The following is a 23,551-nucleotide window of genomic DNA, read 5'->3' on the forward strand; positions in this document are numbered from 1 at the left end:
TCAATCTGAACGGTGAAGATTGGATTTGAACGAGTCAAACATTTCCAGTAATTTTCGGAAGTCACTTCATCAAATTTTCGAACTTGTTCTGTGCAACAAATTTGACAAATTCATATCTCCATATCCATCCATTGGATTGTCTTGAACTTTTGACAGAAGCTTTAAAACATCCTAATCCTGAATCTGATCGGTGGAGATTTTATTTGGATTTCTCATACATTTCCAGTTATTTTCTGAAGTCGAATCTTCATGGTTTCGTTTCTTGCAGAAGTGGGTACTGTGCAGCATATATGAAAAAATTCATATCTCTCATTCTAGCAGTTGGATTGCTCTCAAATTTGGACAGTACTTGTAACACTTCTTTATCGAGATTATAACCGGTGGAGATCCGATTTGGAGTTATAGAAAATTTCCAGTAATTTTCGGAAGTTGCTGCTCCATACTTTGGCTTCTTCTTGTCTTTTTCTTCATATCTCTTAACAATGTTCCATCCATTCAATGAGCAATACAAGACTTTATAAATACATGTATAGCTTCAAAATAACTTCCAATAATTTATTTTTCAATAAATCTAATCTGCAAAATCTCACTTTAAATGGTTAGTAACAATTAACCGAGTTTTGTAATCATCAAAACATAATATTATGGAACTTGTTAATGCATTAAAAACATTAATCTCATAACACGAGATTTGTATGCGTTTAAGGCGTAACATAAACATAAAAGAAGTTGATTTGATGTTTGTGGTGCTACTTCTCCAAACAACAAAAATGCATTTGAAATCCATGGATTTGAAATACTTCAATTCAAGCGGAGCCTAAAAGTATTTGTAAATCCGTCTCTGAGTCTGTTTATAAATCCATCTATAGATGTAATCAGTTTTATTTACAAATCTATCGTTAAATTTTCTCACAAAACAATAAATTTATAATAAATAAATAATAACTAAATCAACTTATTTATATAAAAAAAACTCAATAACAAACATAATAAATTATCCACAAAGTGTACCGTGCAAAGTAATAAACAGTACACACATAAATATTCAAACCTTCCAAAACTCAACCAATAATAAATCCAACTATAACTAAAAAACCAGCAGTCAATACTCCTAATAATTAATCTTTAAATCCCCTACCACGTCGCTCACGAATTCCAGACCCCCTGCAAACAAGTGATTTGTATAGCCCACCTCTTGAAGTACTATCACATGATTTAAGAATCTATTTGTATATATCTTACAACCACAAAACATTACTAAAAGGACGATGTTACTGAAATAGAAAAAAAAATGCAAAAAATTAAGCTCGAGCTCCATCGTAGGCCACAATGCCTGCATGATGTTACTTAAATCATGAGCACACTGACTCTCTCAAAACACTCAACAATATGAATTAAGCCAACGAACACTCAACAATATGAATTAAGCCAACGAGAAAAATAAACAAGTAATATATATTTTGTAATTATTTGATTTGAAAAAAGTTCCAGAACAAATAATTTGTGATTAAAACACATTACAATTTTATACATATATATCATATAGCCACACGTAACCACATAAAGTTCGCCATTTATAGCAAAGGAACATTTTCACTTTTTAGTCTGGACTTTAAAAGCTAAGGTATCTATGTGTTTATTCCATGAGCGGATTTCTCCTAGAAATTTTTTTTCTAACTAAAAAAATTGATGTTTTTAGAATTGAATGCAACGATGGATATCAAAACATATTATTTTTTAACTCTAAAAATATTTTTATTGAATAGTTATTCAAACACATATTTATTCTTAAAATAACTTTTATAATGTTTTATAAAATTTTTTAAAACTTTTAATTGAACTTATAAATTGAACTTTTAATTGGTTTGGTAACTCTTATTTAAACTTACAATAATATTTCATTGCATACTCGTCAACAAATATCTTCATTGTATCACTTTATCGATAATTTATTTTATTGTTTTCTTAAAATAAATTTTTTTAACACAAAAACTTATATGAGATTTTTTTTCAAACGTCAATTTTCTGAGTCAGATCTCTTATTCAATCCGACTAATGAAAAATATTATTTTTTACGTAAAAGTTATTAATTTGAGCCGAGTCAACATATCTCACAGATTTAAGAAATTGTCTCACAAAAAAACCTATCCCTTTTAAATATTTCAATCATATAAATAAATATATTTTAAAAGTTAATTATATATGAAGATGATGTGTAGCTCATCTGTCACCAATGTCCTTAGTGTGGGATGAGATCTCGAAGTCGAAACTCAATTGTAACAAAAATCTCCTCCCCAAACTATAAAACAAAAAAGAAGAGATAATTATATATAAAGAAAGTAGTAACATGATCATTTAAATATGCTTGAAAGTCATTTTTTTAAATTATTTGGCAAAAGTAATTTTTCACACGATCAACACCATCCATCAGATGCATAGCTGCTACGTATTTTTGTTGTCAAAGTAATTATTTGGAAAAAGGTAATATAGCTCTGTATTGAAAATACCTTGTGACAAGGTGTAACCGCCAACGGTCGTAATTATGATTCTCTTGTCTTCCTCTTTTGCACATATTATGACTTGAAAGCCTTCATTTCCAAAGCTCTGTTGTTCCTCACCTATTTGCTCGGCCCAACCGTTGGTAGAATCGCCACAAGAAACCACTTTAATTTCAGTGAGTGTTAGGTGTTCACCAAAATCTCGAGGAAATTCCTCCAAATTTAAGTAATAAAGAATCAAGTGCTCAAGGATTGGGAAGTGAGTCTTGTCTGCTTTCCAATATACCAAATCAGTATTTTCAATATCCAACACTTTCAATTTAACAAACTGCCCATTTATTGGACACCATGTCAGCCCTTTACACGCGTTGAAGCAGAGACGAAGTAGCTCAAGATTAGGCAATGAACCCACAATGCTCATATCTTCCCAAGGTAACTTGCAGGCACTTAAAGTTAACTCTTTGAGAGACACTGGGAAGCTGAGATATTTCAAACATATCGGGCTATCTACTTGGAAATATAGTGATTGGAGTTTGTGCAAGTGGACAAGATTGTGAAGGTGGAAGAATGGCCATTCCACTCCTGCATGGGGTAGACAACCATACATAACTCGTAATTCCTTCAGACTTGGAAGTCTTGTACAAACCTCCTCTGTCCACCTAAAAAGTAAAACCGTGGAGAGAGTCTGCAGATTTTCCAAAATATGAGAATCATGTTTGTCAATGGGAGGATCAGGTAAAACACATCCTGGGAGAATTTCGAGATGCCTAAGGTGTGGCAAACACCAAATTTCCGATGGCAGATATAAAGGTTCATCGGATAAGGAATTATGAATTTGCAAAGTCTGGAGATTCCAAAATAGGGACATCAAAGAATAAAACCTCAAAATCGAATTCCCATCCAAATGACCACGGAAACACAAGAACCGCAGGTTCATTAGCTGCGAGTTTTCATCAGGTAGTAGAATTGAATCAACCATTATCAACACCCTCAACAATTGTAATTGACCAGCGTAGCATGGCGTGCTATCCGACCCACTAGTAATAGACAGACTTAGTGATACCTGTCCCAATATATCAAGGGCACGTGGGACGAATCCTTCGGGTTCCAAGATAGATGGACGAAGACGGAGGAAAGAAACAAATTTTGGGTTCCGATCCTCTATCATAGGAAACAGGTTTATTTTTTCCACCTCCCTCTCACATAGGTCATTCAAGAGATCATGCACACCACAACGTAGTAAGTTACCAAGGACCCCTCGTCTACCAAGAATAAGAAGGTTTCTATCAACAAGGTCTGTTATGTATTCATGTGCTGCCTCTTCCAAACTTTTACCTCTTATCGGTTTTACAAATCCTTCAGAAACCCATAACTTGATGAGCATAGGGATATCCATATTATATGATCGTGGAGCCAACGCCAAGTAGAGAAAGCATGGTTTCAAATGAATTGGCAAGTTATTGTAACTCAAATATAATATCTTTTGGCACTTCTCATTGTCCTCTGAATTTATGATCGAGTTCATATTTCCTGCTACACGCTTCCATGAATCCATCGTCTTATCAGACTTGGCAAGGAGTCCGCCAATCACCACGATTGCTAGAGGAAGCCCTTTGCAATTTTTCGCAATGGTGTTCCCTAATTCTTCCAGTTCAGGAGGACAACCTTGTTCATATCCGAAAACTTTTTCCCTCATCAATTCCCAACTGCTGTTGTCATCTAACAAATCCATTTCAAAGAGCGGACAAGAGCTCAATTGCTCTGCCACCTTCTTTACCCTCGTCGTTATCATTATACGACTTCCATTGTTGCAATGATCTGGAAAGAATCGTTTTATCTCGTCCCATGCCTCAATACTCCATAAATCATCCAACACGATCAAATATCTTCTACCAAATAACTTTTTGTACAATAGTTCACCCAATTGTTCTTCACCAGTATCACAATTGGTTTGGCCCAACTGATCATCGCTTAAATCATGACTGTCTGATCTACTTTGTCCAATTTCTGATAGCATTTCATAAATAATATTTCGTGCACTATATTTTTGAGAGATTGTAGCCCAAGCACAAATATCAAAGTGATGTTTAATAAGTGGATGTTGATAGACATTGTTAGCTAGAGTGGACTTACCTATTCCTCCCATTCCAACAATTGCTAAGATTTGGCGATTTGATTGTTGTCCAGTGAGTATATCCAATATTTCCTCCAACTTCTCATCAAAACCCACCATTGTATTTTGCTCTTTGGGAGCTGATCTTGACGCCACAGCAGGCGAATAATCTATGAAATTGGGATCTTCCTCAAACTTCCCAATAGTCTCTTTTATCATCATAAGCTTGTTCTGGATCAGATCCTCCATCTCTTCTATAACTTTAGGGATATCTTCAGAGAACCTTGTCGAGCTATTGCCCTCGCTACCCGTAGATCGTGCTGAAATCCGATCCAATACATGGAACTCGATTATTTCTTCTGCTGCATAAGCTGCAGCTGCAATTTGACTCTCCACTCCAGCCATTTCTTGGTGGGCTCTGTGTGAATAATCTTCGAGAAATTCTTGAAGGATATGAACCTTTTGCAGCAGGTACACGATCTGTACTATGTTTATACCTAGCCATTGCTGGGAAGGGTGGAAGAGGAGCTCTGAAGTGTTCAGAAGAGACATTAGACCTGCAAAAGCCGCCGCCATAGTTGAAGCTTCCAGTTTCAGTAGTGAATAACTGAATTTGGCTTCTGCAGATAAATTTCAGAGAACACAGCATCAAGATCTGGAAAGAATTAGTGTGGCAAGGGTAGTTAATTATTTGAACCCGCCGCGGACGGGGCGGGTTTGGCACGGGTTTCCATCCCTATTCCTTATCTCATTCTTTTCATCTTTTGTATTAACAAAAGAAAAAAAAAATTTATAAAAAAAAATGGGTGTTTTTTTTTTGGAGATCTCTTGTGTGAGTTCGAAAAATATTTTTTTGGTAATACTCGGAGTTTGAGTTTGGATAGATATAATGTTTTGTATATACTTGTAATATTTTTCCGATTATAAATATTGCAGCAGCTCCGCGGGCGTAGCCTATATTGAATGAATCACGTAAATCTTTGGTGTCAATTGTTTTTTTACGCAATTATTATCGTCATTTTCGCTCCGGCATAATCCATAACAGAAAGCTCTCATAATTTCCAGTATTCATATTGCGTCCAACATGAGGATAAGATTTTTTTTTAACATAAGAAAAGGAAATGTTTTTTTGTGCATCATAAAAATTTCATTACGAATTTCATGTATTGGTTATGAAACTTCTACATATATACTCTTTATATGTAAAGATTTATGAATATAGAATTTTTATAGTTTCAGATAACGCCAATGAAAATTTAAAACTATAATTGACGAAAAAGAAACTAAATTGCTATATTATTTGTTTTTTTATTTAAATAACATTTTTTATAAATCATCAAATTCTCAGTGCAAACAATGTATTTAATTTTCATGTATTCATTATGAGACTTTTTCATACTCTTTAAATGTAAATACTGTGAATATAGAATTTTATAGTTTCAAATAACTCGCTGAAAATTAAAAACTATAAATATTTATCATTTGTATTTAATTTTCATGCATATGAAACTTCTACATACTCTTTAAATATAAATATTTATGAATATAGAATTTTTTGGTTTCAAATAGATCGTTGAAAATTTAAATTATAATAGCTGAAAAAATTCTAGATAATATAATTGTTATGTTATCTGTTTTTTTGTTTAAATAGAAATGTTTTTTGTCCATTGTCAAATTCTCTTTTCAAACAATGCTTTTAATATGTATATCAAGATTGAAAGAACTCGAATGTATAATTATTAAAAAAATGCGACGGAAATAAGATTTGAGATTTATCAATGCACCGTTGATTGAGTCAAACTTGAGTTTTATTAGCAAAAACTTATTTTGATATATCTATATATCTATATCTATATATCTATAAAAGTCTCACATATCATTGTGAATTTACATATTCACCAATTTACATTAATAATTTGCACACATTTTTTCTTAGTTTTCGAGGTTATATACGTAATTGCCTCTAATAAGGCCCTTAGCTGCCTTATTAATGTCGGCCGCCTATTTCCTATGTCTGCATTGTTGGAATTCCAATAACTCTAATGCCTTAATAAAGCTTCGGTCATTTCATTTCCAAGATTGTTTTTTGAATTTTTTATGTCATTTTATAGTTTTATTCAAGGACATTTAATTTGTGACTATTTACTTATTTTAGGTAAAATTAATTGTTAATATTTAATTAATGTCCTAAAATAAATTTTTATTTTTATCCACAATTTATTTCATTTAATGGTTAATTTTGTGTCATTTTCAACATTTTTTGAGGTTTTTTTTATGTCATTTTGTAGTTTTATTCGATGAATATTTAATTTATGAATATTTATATATTTTAAGTAAAATTAATTTATAATATTTAATTCATGCCCTAAAATTACTTTTTATTTATATCCTTAATTTATTTAATTTAATGGTTAATTTTTTTGAAATTTTCAAGGTTTTTTGAGGTTTTTTTGGTCATTTTGTAGCTTTATTCAGTGAGTATTTAATTTGTGTCTATTTATTTATCTTAGGTAAAAACCAATTCCTAATTATTTATCTATGTCCTAAAATTAAAGTTTTTTTTAATTGAATACTATATTAAAATTTTTGCTCTACATCAAATAACTTTATTAATTATTTTTGCTCTACATCAAAGAAATTTATTACTTTTGTGAAATTACTTTCAACATTGATTTTCAACGTTATTTTTAGTCTTCATTCTTATAAATTTTTTAACATAATATTTTATTATTAAACTTTTAAAAAAACAAAAAATTAAATCGAGTCGTTAATTTTAATCATCTGATTCAAAACAAGTATAATCTTATCATAATCATAAATCGATATTTTATTTCATTTATATAGGAAAACTATCTCCTCTTTTATTCAATTAATTTGTTTATTTTTTGGAATTTAGTAATTTAACTAAAATTTTTTGTATTCCAGTTTTTAGGAAGGATATTTTATCTAAATTAAATTTTTTTATTAATTTTGTGAAATTACTTTCAACATTTATCTTCAATGCTATGTTTTTAGTCTTCATTCTTCTAAATTTGTTAACATAATATTTTGATTATTAAACTTTTAAAAAACAATAAATTAAAACGAATAATTAATTTTAATTATCTGATTCAAGACAAGTAGAATCATATCATATCATAAATTGATATTGTATTCAACTTATATAGCAAAGGTATTATCCTCTTTTATTCAATTAATTCGTTTATTTTTTGAAATTAGGTAATTTAACTAATATTTTTTGAATTACAGTTTTTATGAAAGATAACTATAAAACTAACATTGATGTCTAACTAATATTTTCACACATTTTAGGGATCGAAATATTTTAGTAATGAATTAAAAGTGTATTAATCAACAACATTTATATTTTTTTTTATCGAAGGTAAACAAATATATCATTATAAGTAGGTTTCGTGTTGATATTTGAACTATAATAGAATATTTACTTATAATAATATAATCTATATATATATATATATAACTCACAATTATCTATATCTATATGTATATCTATATAAAAATAACACTTTATATATTAATTTACAGCTTTGTTTTCATTTAATAATTAGTTTTTGTTGTGAAAAAGTAAAAATTTATAGTAAAAAGTAAAAACTCCAAAACTCAAAATATATCAAATACTACACTTTATAATTCTTCTCTCTAAACTTGTTGAATATTTTTGACATCTTCTTGTATTTTGGAGCGTCGGAAAATATAGAGAACCTTCGAGCGATCGTGCTGATAACGTGTTGAATAAAAATTTGTGATAATCATGTAATGCATATAATGATAATCATAATTAAATAATTATGTATATCATATCACATTATTATAATGAGGTGTCATAGGCTCTTTTTATATAATATTCTGAAATTATACAAATATGGTTAGTGCATATATACGCAATAAAAAATATATATCATATCACGTTATTATAAGGTCAGTGTCATAGACAACCTCTTATATAATAACATGAAATTATATATAGTTAGTATATATACAAAATAAATATATATCATATCACGTTATTATAAGGTCAGTATCATAGACAACCTCTTATATAATAACATGAAATTATATATTAATATAGTTAGTATATATACATAATAAATATATATCACGTTATTGTTTAAAAACCTTAAAGACTTTTATACTTGTTGTATCCCTTATCGGGAGTGTGGGATGTCGTCTTAACATCCTCCCAGGATTTATAACAAGTTTTGAAAAAAACTTATTTTTTTTTCATAACATGATATTATATATTAAATATATACACAATAAAAATATATAAACAGTAAAATAAAAATTTTTACTTGTTGAATATTTTGGACTTCTTCTTGTATTTTGGAGCGTCGGAAAATATAGAGAACCTTCGAGCGATCGTGCTGATAACGTGTTGTGAAAAACTAAAAATTTATAGTAAAAAGTAAAAACTCCAAAACTCAAAATATATCAAACACTACACTTTATAATTCTTCTCTCTAAACTTGTTGAATATTTTTTACTCTTCTTGTATTTTGGAGCGTCGGAAAATATAGAGAACCTTCGAGCGATCGTGCTGATAACGTGTTGTGAAAAAGTAAAAATTTACGGTAAAAAGTAAAAACTCCAAAACTCAAAATATATCAAACACTACACTTTATAATTCTTTTCTCTAAACTTGTGTATTTTCTTCACAAATATTGAGGTCTAATTATAAACCATCAATTAAGAAATGTCCAAGAAATAAATATGTCATCTATTACATAATCAAAAATTAAAATATCATCACATCACCATCACAATAATTTTCAATCTAATTTTAATATATATTTTACAAGAGTTTTTGGCTTTTCTAAGGATATTTTTCATAACGACTATGATCATCATGTTCACGAGTTTTGTACTCACCAGCAATTTTCCACCACCTATTTTTTCTCTATTTGTATACGCACTTGTAATCTTCGTTTATCCATTATTTTGTATTGTCATATTAATGGAAATTAAATAATAAAATGCATTGTTATTTTTCTAGTACCACCATGTCAAATTTGGCAAAGATTGAATTCGTTGCGCTCGATATCACTGGAAAGAATTATATGTCATGGACTCTCGATGTAGAAATGCATCTTGAGTCATTGGGTCTAAGTGATACCATCAAAGAAAATAATATATCATCCTCACAAGAAAAGGCAAAGTCTATGATTTTCTTACGTAGACATCTTGATGAAGGATTGAAATGTGAGTATCTCACAGAAAAAGACCCAATGACTTTATGGAAAGGGCTAAAAGAAAGATTTGAGCATATAAGGGAAGTTATACTCCCGACCGCCCGTGATGAATGGAATACGTTGAGATTCCAAGACTTTAAAAAAGTCAGTGATTACAATTCAGCGATGTATCGAATAGTCTCGCAATTGAAATTTTGTGGGCATGTTATTACTGAGATGGAAATGCTTGAAAAAACATTTTCCACATTCCACGCATCAAATATAACTCTACAACAACAATATAGAGTGCGTGGATTTTCGAGATATTCTGAACTCATCGCATGCCTTCTTGTGGCGGAAAAGAACAACGAATTGTTGGTAAGAAATCATCAATCCCGACCCACTGGTTCAACGGCATTTCCAGAAGCAAATGTGGTAATTAAAAATGAAAACCAAAATCAAAGGCATATACAAGATTTTGGTCGTGGTCGAGGACGTGGGCGTGGACGTAGACGTAAAAATTATCGCGGTCGTGGCCGTGGATATAAAAATAATCGAGATAGTTATTTCAATAACTCAACTCAAAAGAACGTCACGAACCACCCACCAAAAAGGCAGCATGAAAATACGAGTGAAAAGGAAAATCACTCAAAAATACCTGAGAGTGTTTGTTATAGATGTGGCACTCCAGGACATTGGTCACATATTTGTCGAACCCCTGAACACCTATGTAAGCTCTATAAAGAATCGACAAAGGGAAAAGGAAAAGAGACCAATTTTGTTGAAAATAGTGACCATTTAATTGGTTCAACTAGTTTCAATGCTGCAGATTTTTTTGAATGATTTCGAAGACATTGATTAAAAAATATGATGGGACTATATTGTAACAAATTTGTATTTTTTATGCATTTTTGTATTATAAAGCATGTTATATTTTGCATTTGTATTGTACTTAATTTTTCTTTATTGTATTTTTGTGAAGTTTGATATGGAAAATGCTATGAGCAAACATGGAAATAATACCATGAAAATTTGCATACCAGATAGTGGTACCACACACACTATTCTGCGAGATGAAAGATATTTCTTGGAAATAAAACCAACAAAAACAATGGTGAATACAATATCAGGTCCTGTAGACTTGATTGAGGGTTATGGAAAAGCACATTTTTTGTTACCTAATGGTACAAAATTTTTGATAAATGATGCTTTGTATTCACCAGAATCGAAAAGAAATTTGTTGAGTTTTAATGACATATACTCTCATGGGTATGATACTGAGACAATAACTGATGAAAATCAGAAATATATGTGTCTTACCACATATAAATCAGGAAAGAAATATGTGGTTGAAAAATTATCAATGCTTCCTACTGGATTGCATTATACACATATAAGGCCAATCGAATCAAATATAGTGGTTAATAGTTCTTCAATATTAACCAATTGGCATGATCGATTGGGACATCCTGGTTCAATAATGATGCGAAAAATTATTGAAAATACGCATGGTCATCCATTGAAAGACCAGAAGATCTTTCAGAATAATAAGTTTCAATGTAAATCATGTTCTCTTGGAAAACTTATTATAAGACCATCGCCAGCTAAAATCCAAACAGAATCACCTATATTTCTTGAACGTATTCAGGGTGATATTTGTGGGCCAATTCATCCACCATGTGGACCATTTCGATATTTTATGGTATTGATCGATGCCTCCAGCAGATGGTCACATGTATGCTTATTGTCAACTCGGAATGTGACATTTGCAAGGTTAATGGCTCAAATAATAAAATTGCGGAATCAATTTCCCGATTATACAATCAAGAAAATAAGACTTGATAATGCTGGAGAATTTACTTCCCAAACTTTCAATGACTATTGTATGTCAATGGGAATTACTGTTGAACATCCTGTTGCTCATGTTCATACACAAAATGGATTAGCTGAATCATTGATTAAACGTCTACAATTGATTGCTAGACCAATGATTATGAGAACAAAACTCCCTATTTCTATATGGGGACATGCAATTTTACATGCTGCGGTATTAATTCGCATCAGACCAAGTGCATATCATAAATTCTCCCCATTGCAGCTTGCATTTGGTAAAGAACCAAATATCTCTCATCTGAGAATTTTTGGATGTATGGTGTATGTGCCTATTGCACCACCTCAACGATAAAAAATGGGTCCACAAAGAAAAATCGGTATTTATATCTGTTATGATAGTCCATCAATCATTCGATATATTGAGCCTCAAACAGGCGATGTGTTTACAGCACGCTTTGCTGATTGTCATTTTAATGAAAAAATCTTCTCAGTGTTAGGGGGAGAAAAGAAACACATCGAAAAAGAAATCACATGGTATGTACCATCATTGTTACATTTGGATCCAAGGACCAAACAATGTGAGAAAGATGTACATCAAATTGTGCACATGCAAAGAATTGCAAATCAAATGCCAGATGCATTTGCAAACACAAAAAGGGGTAACAAAATCATATATACATGCTGTAAATGCCCCTGCTCGAATTGAAATTCCAAAGAAACAAATTGAAGACACTCATGATGTCATAAAACGCTTGAAGCGTGGAAGGCCAGTCGGTTCCAAGGATAAAAATCCTCGGAAAAGAAAAGGCATAGAGAAACACGACGATCATAAAATAGAAAATGGTGTTCCAGAAGAATCACCTGATGATGAAAATATTCTGTCAGAACCACAAACTGACGAGAATCGTGAAATCTCTATCAATTATATTAATACTGGAAAAATATGGAACCGAAAAGACATAGAAGATATTGATGAGATATTTTCTTATAATGTGGCTTGTGACATCATAAATAAAAATGAGGATCATGAACCAAAATCTTTTAGTGAATGTAAAACTCGTCATGATTGGGCCAAATGGAAAGATGTCATCCAGGTTGAATTAGATTCGCTGAATAAACGTAATGTTTTTGGACATATAGTCCTTACACCTGAAGGTGTAAAACCTGTTGGATACAAATGGGTTTTTATTCGAAAGCGAAATGAGAAAAATGAAATAGTCAGATATAAAGCTAGACTTGTTGCACAAGGTTTTTCTCAAAGGCCTGAAATTGATTATGAAGAAACGTATTCTCCTGTTATGGATGCAATTACGTTTCGATATTTGATAAGTTTGGCAGTGTCTGAAAATTTTGAAATGTGTCTTATGGATGTTGTTACAGTTTACTTATACGGATCACTTGATAGTGATATATACATGAAAATCCCTGAAGGATTTAAGATGCCTGAAGCACAAAGTTCAAAACCCAAAGAATTTTATTCTGTAAAATTGCAAAGATCATTATATGGGTTAAAGCAATCCGGCCGAATGTGGTATAATCGGCTAAGTGAGCACTTGATGAAAAAGGGATATGTAAATGATCCAATATGCCCTTGTGTTTTCATCAAGAAAACAACATCCGGATGTGTAATTATTGCTGTATATGTTGATGATTTAAACATCATTGGAACGAATAAAGAAATTCAAGAAGTTATGATGTACTTGAAGGAAGAATTCGAAATGAAGGATCTTGGAAAAACCAAGTATTGTCTGGGTTTGCAAATCGAACAAAAAGAATGTGGAATTTTTGTTCACCAGGCAAATTATACAGAAAAGATCCTTAAACGTTTTAATATGGATAAATCAAATCCATTAAGTACTCCAATGGTTGTAAGATCATTAAACATAGAAAAGGATACATTCCGTCCATGTGGAGATGATGAAGTTATTTTTGGTCCTGAAGTACCATATCTAAGTGCCATTGGTGCCCTTATGTATCTTGCAAATTGTACTAGACCTGATATATCTTTTGCTGTAAATTTATTGGCAAGATTCAGTTCATATACAACAAAGAGACACTGGAACGGAATTAAACATATATTCTGTTATCTACGAGGAACGACAGATTTGAGACCTTTGTACTCAAAAGACACCAATCAAAGTATCATTGGTTATGCTGATGCTGGATATTTATCTGATCCACATAAGGCACGTTCCCAAACCGGATATGTATTTACTCGTGGAGGCACCGCAATTTCTTGGCGTTCACAGAAACAAACACTCGTAACAACTTCATCAAATCACGCCGAGATTATTGCATTACATGAAGCAAGTCGCGAATGTGTATGATTAAAATCAATGAAACAACATATCCAAACTTCTTGTGGATTATCAGTAGACAAGAAGCCTGTGACGTTGTATGAAGACAATGCTGCATGTATTTCTCAAATGAAAGAAGGATACATCAAAAGTGATAGAATCAAACATATCCCCCCAAAGTTCTTTGCCTACACTCAAGAGCTTGAGAAGAATAAATATATTGATATCTGTTATATTCAATCAAGTGAGAACTCATCAGATCTCTTCACAAAGGCACTTCCCACGACGATATTCAGAAAACATATATACAACATTGGGATGCGCAATCTACGGAATATGTGAAGAATCACTCATGTTAACATGATGGGGAGTTTACGTGGCTGCACTCTTTTTTCCTTGTTATGGTTTTTATCCCACTGGGTTTTTCTTAGTAAGGTTTTTAACGAGGCAGTATACAAACACGTAATATCATGATCATCATCACAAGGGGGAGTATTGTAAAATATATATTAAAATTAGATTGAAAATTATTGTGATGGTGATGTGATGATATTTTAATTTTTGATTATGTAATAGATGACATATTTATTTCTTGGACATTTCTTAATTGATGGTCTATAAATAGACCTCAATATTTGTGAAGAAAATACACAAGTTTAGAGAGAAGAATTATAAAGTGTAGTGTTTGATATATTTTGAGTTTTGGAGTTTTTACTTTTTACCGTAAATTTTTACTTTTTCACAACAATTTTGTCATTTTAAAGGTTTTTTGAGGTTTTTTTATTCATTGTATAGTTTTGTTCAATGAGTATTTAATTTGTGTCTATATATTTATTATAGATAAAATTAATTGCTAATACTTAATTCATGTTCTAAACGAAAGTTTTATTAATTGAAATCTATCCTTTTTCTTTGTCTATAAATCTAAAAAATTTATTAATTTTTTAACTTACTTTCAAGTTTTATCTTCATCGCTATGTTTTTAGTCTTTTAAATTTTTTAACTAATTTAGTATTAAACTTTTATAAAACAAAAAATTCAATTGAGTTATTAAATTTTACCGTCTTATTCAAGATAAATAAAATATATCATAAATCTAGATTTTATTTAATTTATATAAGAAATGTATTCCCCTCTTTTATTCAATAAATTCGTTTTTTTTTTAAATTTGGTAATCTAACAAAAAATTTTGGTATTCCGATCCATTTTTTAAGAAGAAGGACTATAAAACTAATGGTGATGAATAACAATGTAATCTTTTCAAAAATTTTAGGGATTAAAAATATTATATTGTTAAACTAAAAGTGTAATCACATTGATTTTTTTTTTGTCCAAGTTAAAAAAAAAATAATTATAACTAACTTTCATGTTAATGTTTGAACTACATTATAATATAATCTTTATCTTTATAAAAGTGATCATTTAGCTATGAATTTACAGTTTTGTCCTTATTTTATTTCATTTACAGATTTTTTTAAAATTTATTTTCAAGGTTATTTTTATGTCATTTTGTAGCCTTTTTTCAATGAGTATTAAATTTTTCCTATTTATTTTATATGAATTAATTGTTAATATTTAATTTATTTTCTAAATTTAAAATTTTATTAATTGAAAGCTATTTAATCTAAAAAATATATTAATTTGTGAACTTACTTTCAACATTTATCCGCGTCGCTATGTTTTGGTGTTCTAAACTTTTTAACATAATATTTTGGTTATTATACTTTCACGAAAAAATATAAATTGAATCATTAACTTAGTCATCTGGTTCGAAACAAGTACAATCACATCATAAATAATCGAGACTACATTTCACATATCTATAAAACATATGCTCCTATTTGGCTATTTTATTCAATCAATTCGTTTCAATTCGTTTATTTTTTGAATTTAGTAATCTAACTAAAATTTTTGGTATTCCGGATTTTAGGAATAATGATTATAAAACTAATGATGATAACTATGTAATCTAACTATGATAGTTTACTGAAAAAATATATATTACAAGATATTAACAAATAAAATTATAAAGAAAAAGTTTACCTTAATTGTTGAGAATCAAATTAAGTCATGTGGACAAAATGTTTTATTGGACGAAAAAAAAAAAGTTTTAGATACACATTATCCATAGAATATCAAATTTCACTAACATGCTCAATTTTAGGTTTTGGCCACTAAGTTTTTAAAGTTTGTTTTTGTACGTTAAATTTTATTTTCAGCTATTTAGAATTAATTGTTGTGGTGACACTGGAAAATTCTTATTTTGCATCGAAAAATGCTGACATTGGCATAGTAATGATGATGCGACATCAAAATTGCTGCCTTGTTAGATGTCACGTTAGCAATTGGATTAAAAATAGTCAAAATTAAAAGTTACTATGTCAAAACTAAAATCTGACAAATCAATTGAATAAAAATCAAAATTTGATGAGTTAATGGACTAAAAAAATTATTTTTTTAACTTACAAATCAATAAAAGTAAAATTATTATAATAAAAAATATTGTTTTTTCTGAAGTGCAATAATTATTCATACCGAGTAAAACAACCGAAGCATGATGTTTGAGATAAAACATAGTTTAAGTATTAGATTAGTATTATTACCAATGACTATAATTTTTGAAAAAACAATAAGCATTCGGCTACACAATATGTATCAAAGTGAATGTCATGACTTTGATTGACATTGATTGCAAGCATAATTATCGGGAAAAAGATTGTTGGGTACAATAATTATATTTTTGCTATGTAGAACAATCCAAATGTAGTGTTTGAACAGTTGCACAAATTAAAATATTTGAATTACATAATTATATATCATCAACTATAACTTTTAGTAAAATGCAAAACGTCCAGTCCTACGGTTTATAACAAAAATCAATGTATCTTTTTTATGTTTCTCAACAAATATATAAAATATGTTATTGGTTTAAAGTCATTAGTTAAAAAAATAAATTAAATCAAATGTATAAAACATAAAAGTATCGATTGGATGCAACAAATTGATCGCAAAAGAGAAAATTAAAGACGTAATGTTCTCACTTCAATTACTAATTAGAGATCAAATCATTATAACCAAAGTTTGAAATTGATAATAAAATATATAACACTTAATTAAAAAATATAAACAATTTAAGATATTATACGATAAATTCAATCTCAACTAATAAAATTATTGTCGCGTACGCACGTGCAATTTTCTAGTTATAGAAAACGGCCAAACATTTGCAGTGTGTGCTTAATTTATATTGATAGATAACTTCACATTATGTATGAGCCTCCCAACTCGTTGAACTTAATTGTGATGCAGGCAATACTAGGGCTGGGTATGGTACGGTATACCGTACCAAACCATGGTACCGTATATCGTACCGGTATGAATAATTTCACACCGATGTGCCGAATTTTCGATATGGAAAATTTTTATATTGGATACCGTATCGACGTGAAATTTTTTTTAAAAAATAATTCGATATATCCGGTATATCGAAAAAAAATTTTATATACCGATATTTATACCGAAAATTTCGATACGATATTTTTCGGTATACCGATTTTTCGGTATATTCGATAAATTTTTCGGTACGATATGACGATATTTTCGGCATTTCGATATTTTTCTCCAGTCCTAGACAATACAAATACAAAAATAAATGAACGTCCTTTATAAGATAATGGGAGATGAGCATTCACGACAATTGAGCAGTACAAAATCAAGTATCTCAAGTGTAATCAAAATCAAGTATCTCAAGTGTAATCTAATTAACAAACCAACGGCCAGCCATTGCAATTTCATGAAGTTGGTAAAACATAAAATTAATGTCATGCCCAAATGTGAAAATTTCGCTGATCAAGATACAAGTACTTTTGTTTTTAAACAAGATTTAAGAATCTCTTTAATTGTATATATATTACAACCACAAAACATCACTAAAAAGGTGATGTTACTGAAATATACAATAAATTAAGCTCGAGCTCAATCCTCGTAGATTACATAGTCTGCATGATGTTAAAGAAATCATGAGCGAAATGGCTCTCAAAACACTCAACAACGAGAAAATAAGCAAATAATACTTTGTAATTTGATTTGGAAAAAGTTCCAGAACAAATAGTTTGTGATTAAAACACATTAATGTTTTATGAGTGATGCCAGATGTACACCTTGGTTTAATATTTTCTTATTAATTACAAAAAAAATTTTGACCAACGAAATATTTTTTTTTATCATGATTAGTTTTGTATTTAATAAAAAAATTGTAAGTAAGTGTAAGTCAAGATGTACTACAAGATATTCGCTCAGCATTTTCATGTTTTATACACATATATCACATAGCCACATATAACCACATAAAGTTCACCATTTATTGTAAACTGTAAAGGAAATTTTTCACTTTTTAGCATGGGCTTTAAAAGGTATCTGCGTGCACATTCCATGATTTCTCGTAGAAATTTTTTTCTAACTAAAAAAGTTTGACACAATTTATTACATTATCTGGCATCATATTGTTAGATCGTTTCGACGCAAAAAGGAGATGTTTCAAGGAGTGATATGATTCGCACTTTCTATGGAACATAATCATATGGATATATATTATGTATTTTATATATTTTGTACTTAAATTTTTTTGAAAATTAATTAAGTTTAGACACACATCAAGTTTATTGTTTTAAAGTTTTATAAAACTATATTGAATCTATTTTACATTTTGTGGACACACATCATGTGTGTTACGATTACTAGTTATTAACTTATTAATTAACACAAAACTCATATGAAACGATCCTACGGATCAATTTCGTATAACGGGTTTCTTATTTTGGTTATCACTTATCGATAAAAAAATATCAATATGCCAAAATTATTACTTTTTTTTAGTAAATATGGGTATATTGATCCATATCAGACTTACTCTTAATTATAGTTTAGTATATATACATAAAATTTAATTGGTTTGGTAGATTGTTTTCCTAAATAACTTTTTTTTTAAAAACTCATGTGATATGTTCTTGCATGCCACTTTTCTTAGGCAAATTTATTATTCAATATGAAAAATATTATTTTTTATGCAAAATATATTATTTTCATAATAGATATGAGTCAGGTCAACATATCTCAGAAAACCGTCTAATAACTAATAAGAGATATATTCAAAATGTTTCAATCATATTTATCGTTATTTTAAAAGTTGAGTATATACATTAAAAAGTAACATAATCATTTAAATATGTTTGAAAATCATTTTTTTAAAAAATAAATAATTACGTCGAAGAATACTTGACAAAAATCATTTTTCACACGATCACCACCAAGTCCAACAGATGTATAACTGCTACGTATTTTGTTGTCAAAGTTCTTAGCATGAAGTACAACGATCTCACGAGTAAATTTTGTGAGACGTATCTCTAAATTAGGTGAATGATGGACCACTATTTTTTATGCTAAAAGTATTATTGTTTACACAAAAACTTACGTGAGACGGTCTCACAGGTCAAATTTTGTGAGACAGATCCCAATTTGGGTTAATCATGAACAAATATTAATTTTTATGCTAAAAATATTATTTTTTATTCTAAATATGAGTAGGATTTACATGTCCAAGAGACCTACTCCTTTATTGTAAATATAAGTATGTTTGATGTTTTACCAATGAAATCGTGTCACAATAAACCTACTCGAGACCCAAAAGAGAAGGGAAATATATTGATGAAAAAAGGTAATTGCTGTATTGAAAATACCTCGTGAAAGGGTGTGACCCTGGATGCTGGTAATTCTGGTGATCTTTTTTTCCATTGTTTCACTTATTATGACTCGAAAGCCTTCGTTTCCAAAGCTCTGTTGTTCGTCACCTATTTGCTCGGCCCAACCGTTGGTAGAATCGCCACAAGAAACCACTTTAATTTCAGTGAGTGTTAGGTGTTCACCAAAGTCTTGAGGAAATTCCTCCAAATTTAAGTAATAAAGAATCAAGTGCTCAAGGATAGGGAAGTGAGTCTTGTCTGCTTTCCAATATACCAAATCAGTATGCTCAATATCCAACACTTTCAATTTAACAAACTGACCTTCTATTGGACACCATGTCTTCCCTTTACACGCGTTGAAGCAAAGCTGAAGTAGCTCAAGATTAGGCAATGAACCCACAATGGTCATATCTTCCCAAGGTAACTTGCATCTACGTAAACTCAACTCTTTGAGAGAGAATGGGAAGCTGAGATATTTCCAGGATATCGGGCAATGTGCCTCGAAGCATAGTGATTGGAGTTTTTGCAAGTGGACAAGATTGTGAAGGTGGAACAAGGGCCATTCCACTCCTACTCCTGGGGATACATCATCATACTTAAGTGATAATTCCTTCAGATTTGGAAGTCTTCTATAAACCTCCTCGGTGCACCTAAAAAATACAACTCCCCTGAGAGTCTGCAGGTTTTCCAAAATATGAGAATCAATGCGAGGATCGGGTAAAACAATGTCATTACTCTCCAGATGCCTAAGGTGTGGCAGGCACCAAATTTCCGGTGGCATAAATAAAGGTTCAGATAAGGAATTATGAATTAGCAAAGTCTGTAGATTCCAAAACAGGGACATCAAAGAATAAAACCTCAGAATCGAATTCCGATCCAAATGACCATAGAAATACAAGAACCTCAGGTTAATTAGCCGCGAGTTTTCATTAGGTAGAATTGAATCAACCATTATCAACATCCTCAACAATTGTAAATCACCAGCGTACCATGGCGTGCTATCCGACCCACTAGTAATAGACCGGCTTAGTGATGCCGGTCCCACTATATTCAGGGCACGTGGGAAGGATACTTCGGGTTTCAAGAGAGAGAGACGAATACGGAGGCGAGAGATGAATTTTGGATTCTCATCAACTATCACACGAAACAGGGGTATTTTTTTCACCTCCCTCCTCAATAGGTCTCTCAAGAGATCATGCACACCACAATGTAGTAAGTCACCAAGGACATCTCGTCTACGAACGAAAAGGAGGTTTCTATCAACAAGTTCTGTTATGTATTCATGTGCTGCCTCTTCCAAGCTTTTACCTCTCATCGGTTTTACAATTCCCTCAGAAACCCATTCCTTGATGAGCGTAGTGATATCAATATTATATGGTTGTGCAGCCATATCCAAGTAGAGAAAGCACGGTTTCAAATGAATAGGCAAGTTATTGTAACTCAAATATAATATCTCCAAGCATTTCTCGTTGTCCTCTGAATTTATGATTGACCTCATATTGCCCGACACATGCTTCCATGAAGCCATTGTCTTGTCAGACTTGGCGAGTAGTCCACCGATCACCACAATCCCTAGAGGAAGCCCTTTGCAATTTTTCGCAATAGTCTTCCCTAATTCTTCCAGTTCAGGAGGACAACCTTGTTCATGTCCGAAAACTTTTTCGCTCAGCAATTCCCAGCTCCTGCTGTCATCTAACAAATCCATTTCAAAAGGCTGACAAGTGCTCAATTGCGCAGCGACATTCCCTAGCCTCGTGGTTATCATAATCCGGCTCCCGTTGTGATGATCAGGAAAGAATCGTTTTATCTCATCCCAAGCCTCAATGCTCCATAAATCGTCCAGAACGATCAAATATCTTCTACCACATAAGCTTTTGTACAATTTTTCACCCAATTGTTCATCACCAGCATCACACTTGGCCTGGCCCAACTGATCATCACTCAAATCATGACTCTCTGATCTACTCTGTCCAATTTCTAATAGCATTTCAGAAATAATTTTTCTTGCACTATATTTTTGAGAGATTGTAGCCCAAGCACAAATATGAAAGTGATTCTTAATATATGGATGTTGGTAGACATTGTTAGCTAGAGTGGTCTTACCTATTCCTCCCATTCCAACAATTGCTACGAATTGGCGATTTGATTGTTGTCCTGTGAGTATGTCCAATATTTCATTCAACTTCTCATCACAACCCACCATAGTAGTTTGGTCCTTGGGAGCTGATCTTGATGGCACAACAGGTGCATAATCTATGACTGTCGGATCTTCGTCAAACTTCCCAATACTCTCTTTTATCCTCATCAGCTTGTTCTGGATCAGATCCTCCATCACTTCTATCACTTTAGGGATATCTTCAGAGAACCTTGTCGAGCTATTCCCCTCGCGACCCATAGATCGTGCTGGAATCTGATCAAATACATGTAACTCAATGATTTCTTCTGCTGCATAAGCTGCAGCTGCAATTTGACTCTCCACTTCAGCCATGTCTGGGTAGGCTCTGTGTGAATAAGCTTCGAGAAATTCTTGAAGGAGATTAACCTTTTGCAGCAGGGACTCCATCTGTGTTATGCTTATTCGTAGCCATTGCTGGGAAGGGTGCAAGACGAGCTCTGAAGTATTCAGAAGAGACATTAGAGCTGCATATGCCACCGCCATAATTGAAGCTTCAAGTTTCAGTAGTGAATTTGGCTTCTGCAGATAAATTTCGGAGAACACGGCATCCAGACCTGGAAAGAATTAGTGTGGCTGTAACAAGAGTAGTTAATTATTGGATTATGGCCCATTGTCATTTTTCCACATTTATTGCTTTGAAAATTAAGTCCAAAAAAAAATTGTTTATTTTGGTTATTGATATGATATGTATAGTGTGGAGCCACTGCCTTAATTAAGGCTTTTGGAAATGGAATTATAGGCTGCATTTTTTGTTTTAATCGGCTACTGATCTTATCTACTATTATTATAATCTACTATCTACTATCTTCTATCTATCTATCTATCTAAATATGTGAGTTTGATTTGTGAATAATCTTAATTGCTCTTGTTTAAATTATTGCTTCATTTGTAATATGAAAAGCCATGGGGTATTTTAAGTCATTTTTCACAATTTAATAAAGCTAATTTAATTGTTCATTGCATTGATTACATTCTTATTCTTACCATTACTATTATTACTTAAAAAAATACTCATTTTAAACCATATTTTCGATCTACACTATATTAATAATAACTATTACTATTAGTTAACATATTATTATTAAAATTTGTTAAATTGTCTTTTTAAAATATTTTATTTTAATATTTAGAATTAATATTATTAGGAAAAAACATGATTTGCATTAAAACAGAGATATTTTTTCTCGAATGAATATTGTTTCTAATATATTTTTCTCTTATCTAATCTAAAAATGTCATCCCTAATTACAAAGCATTTGTGTTAATCTATTAACTTCTTTTGTATTGTAATATATTTTTGATTAATTAATTTTTATAATGAGTAATTATATTAACTCAAAATTTTCACATGCATACTATATTTAAATATGTTAGTTTGATTCGTGAATAGTCTTAATTGTCTTTGTTTAAATTATTGCTTCATTTGTAATATGAAAATCCATGAGGGTATTTTAAGTCATTTTTCACAATTTAATAAAGCTAATTTAATTGTTCATTGTTGCATTGATTATATTCTTATTCTTACCATTACTATTATTACTTAAAAAAATACACATTTTAAACCATATTTTCGATCTACACTATATTAATAATAACTATTACTATTGGTTAACATATTATTATTAAAATTTGTTAAATTTTCTTTTTAAAATATTTTATTTTAATATTTAGAATTAATATTATTACGAAGAAACATGATTTGCATAA

The 23,551-nt window shown here is 30.8% G+C and overlaps 2 protein-coding genes across 2 annotated transcripts; both read right to left on the bottom strand.

Moving 5' to 3' along the window:
- Positions 1–981: 981 nt before the first annotated feature.
- LOC140863510 (putative late blight resistance protein homolog R1A-3) lies at positions 982–5,322 on the bottom strand. The gene is made up of 2 exons (XM_073266978.1): positions 2,508–5,322; positions 982–1,333 (listed from the first exon to the last, which is right to left on the bottom strand). The coding sequence occupies exons 1-2, from the start codon at positions 5,185–5,187 to the stop codon at positions 1,302–1,304; spliced, it is 2,712 nt and encodes a 903-aa protein (XP_073123079.1). The 5' UTR covers positions 5,188–5,322; the 3' UTR covers positions 982–1,301.
- A 12,414-nt stretch (positions 5,323–17,736) lies between these two features.
- On the bottom strand, positions 17,737–22,421 carry LOC140864369 (putative late blight resistance protein homolog R1B-16). Its single transcript, XM_073268516.1, has 2 exons — positions 19,666–22,421; positions 17,737–17,928 (listed from the first exon to the last, which is right to left on the bottom strand). The coding sequence occupies exons 1-2, from the start codon at positions 22,325–22,327 to the stop codon at positions 17,906–17,908; spliced, it is 2,685 nt and encodes an 894-aa protein (XP_073124617.1). The 5' UTR covers positions 22,328–22,421; the 3' UTR covers positions 17,737–17,905.
- Positions 22,422–23,551: the final 1,130 nt, after the last annotated feature.

This window comes from Henckelia pumila, chromosome 4 (assembly GCF_033568475.1).
Source record: "Henckelia pumila isolate YLH828 chromosome 4, ASM3356847v2, whole genome shotgun sequence".
Lineage (NCBI taxonomy): Eukaryota > Viridiplantae > Streptophyta > Magnoliopsida > Lamiales > Gesneriaceae > Henckelia > Henckelia pumila.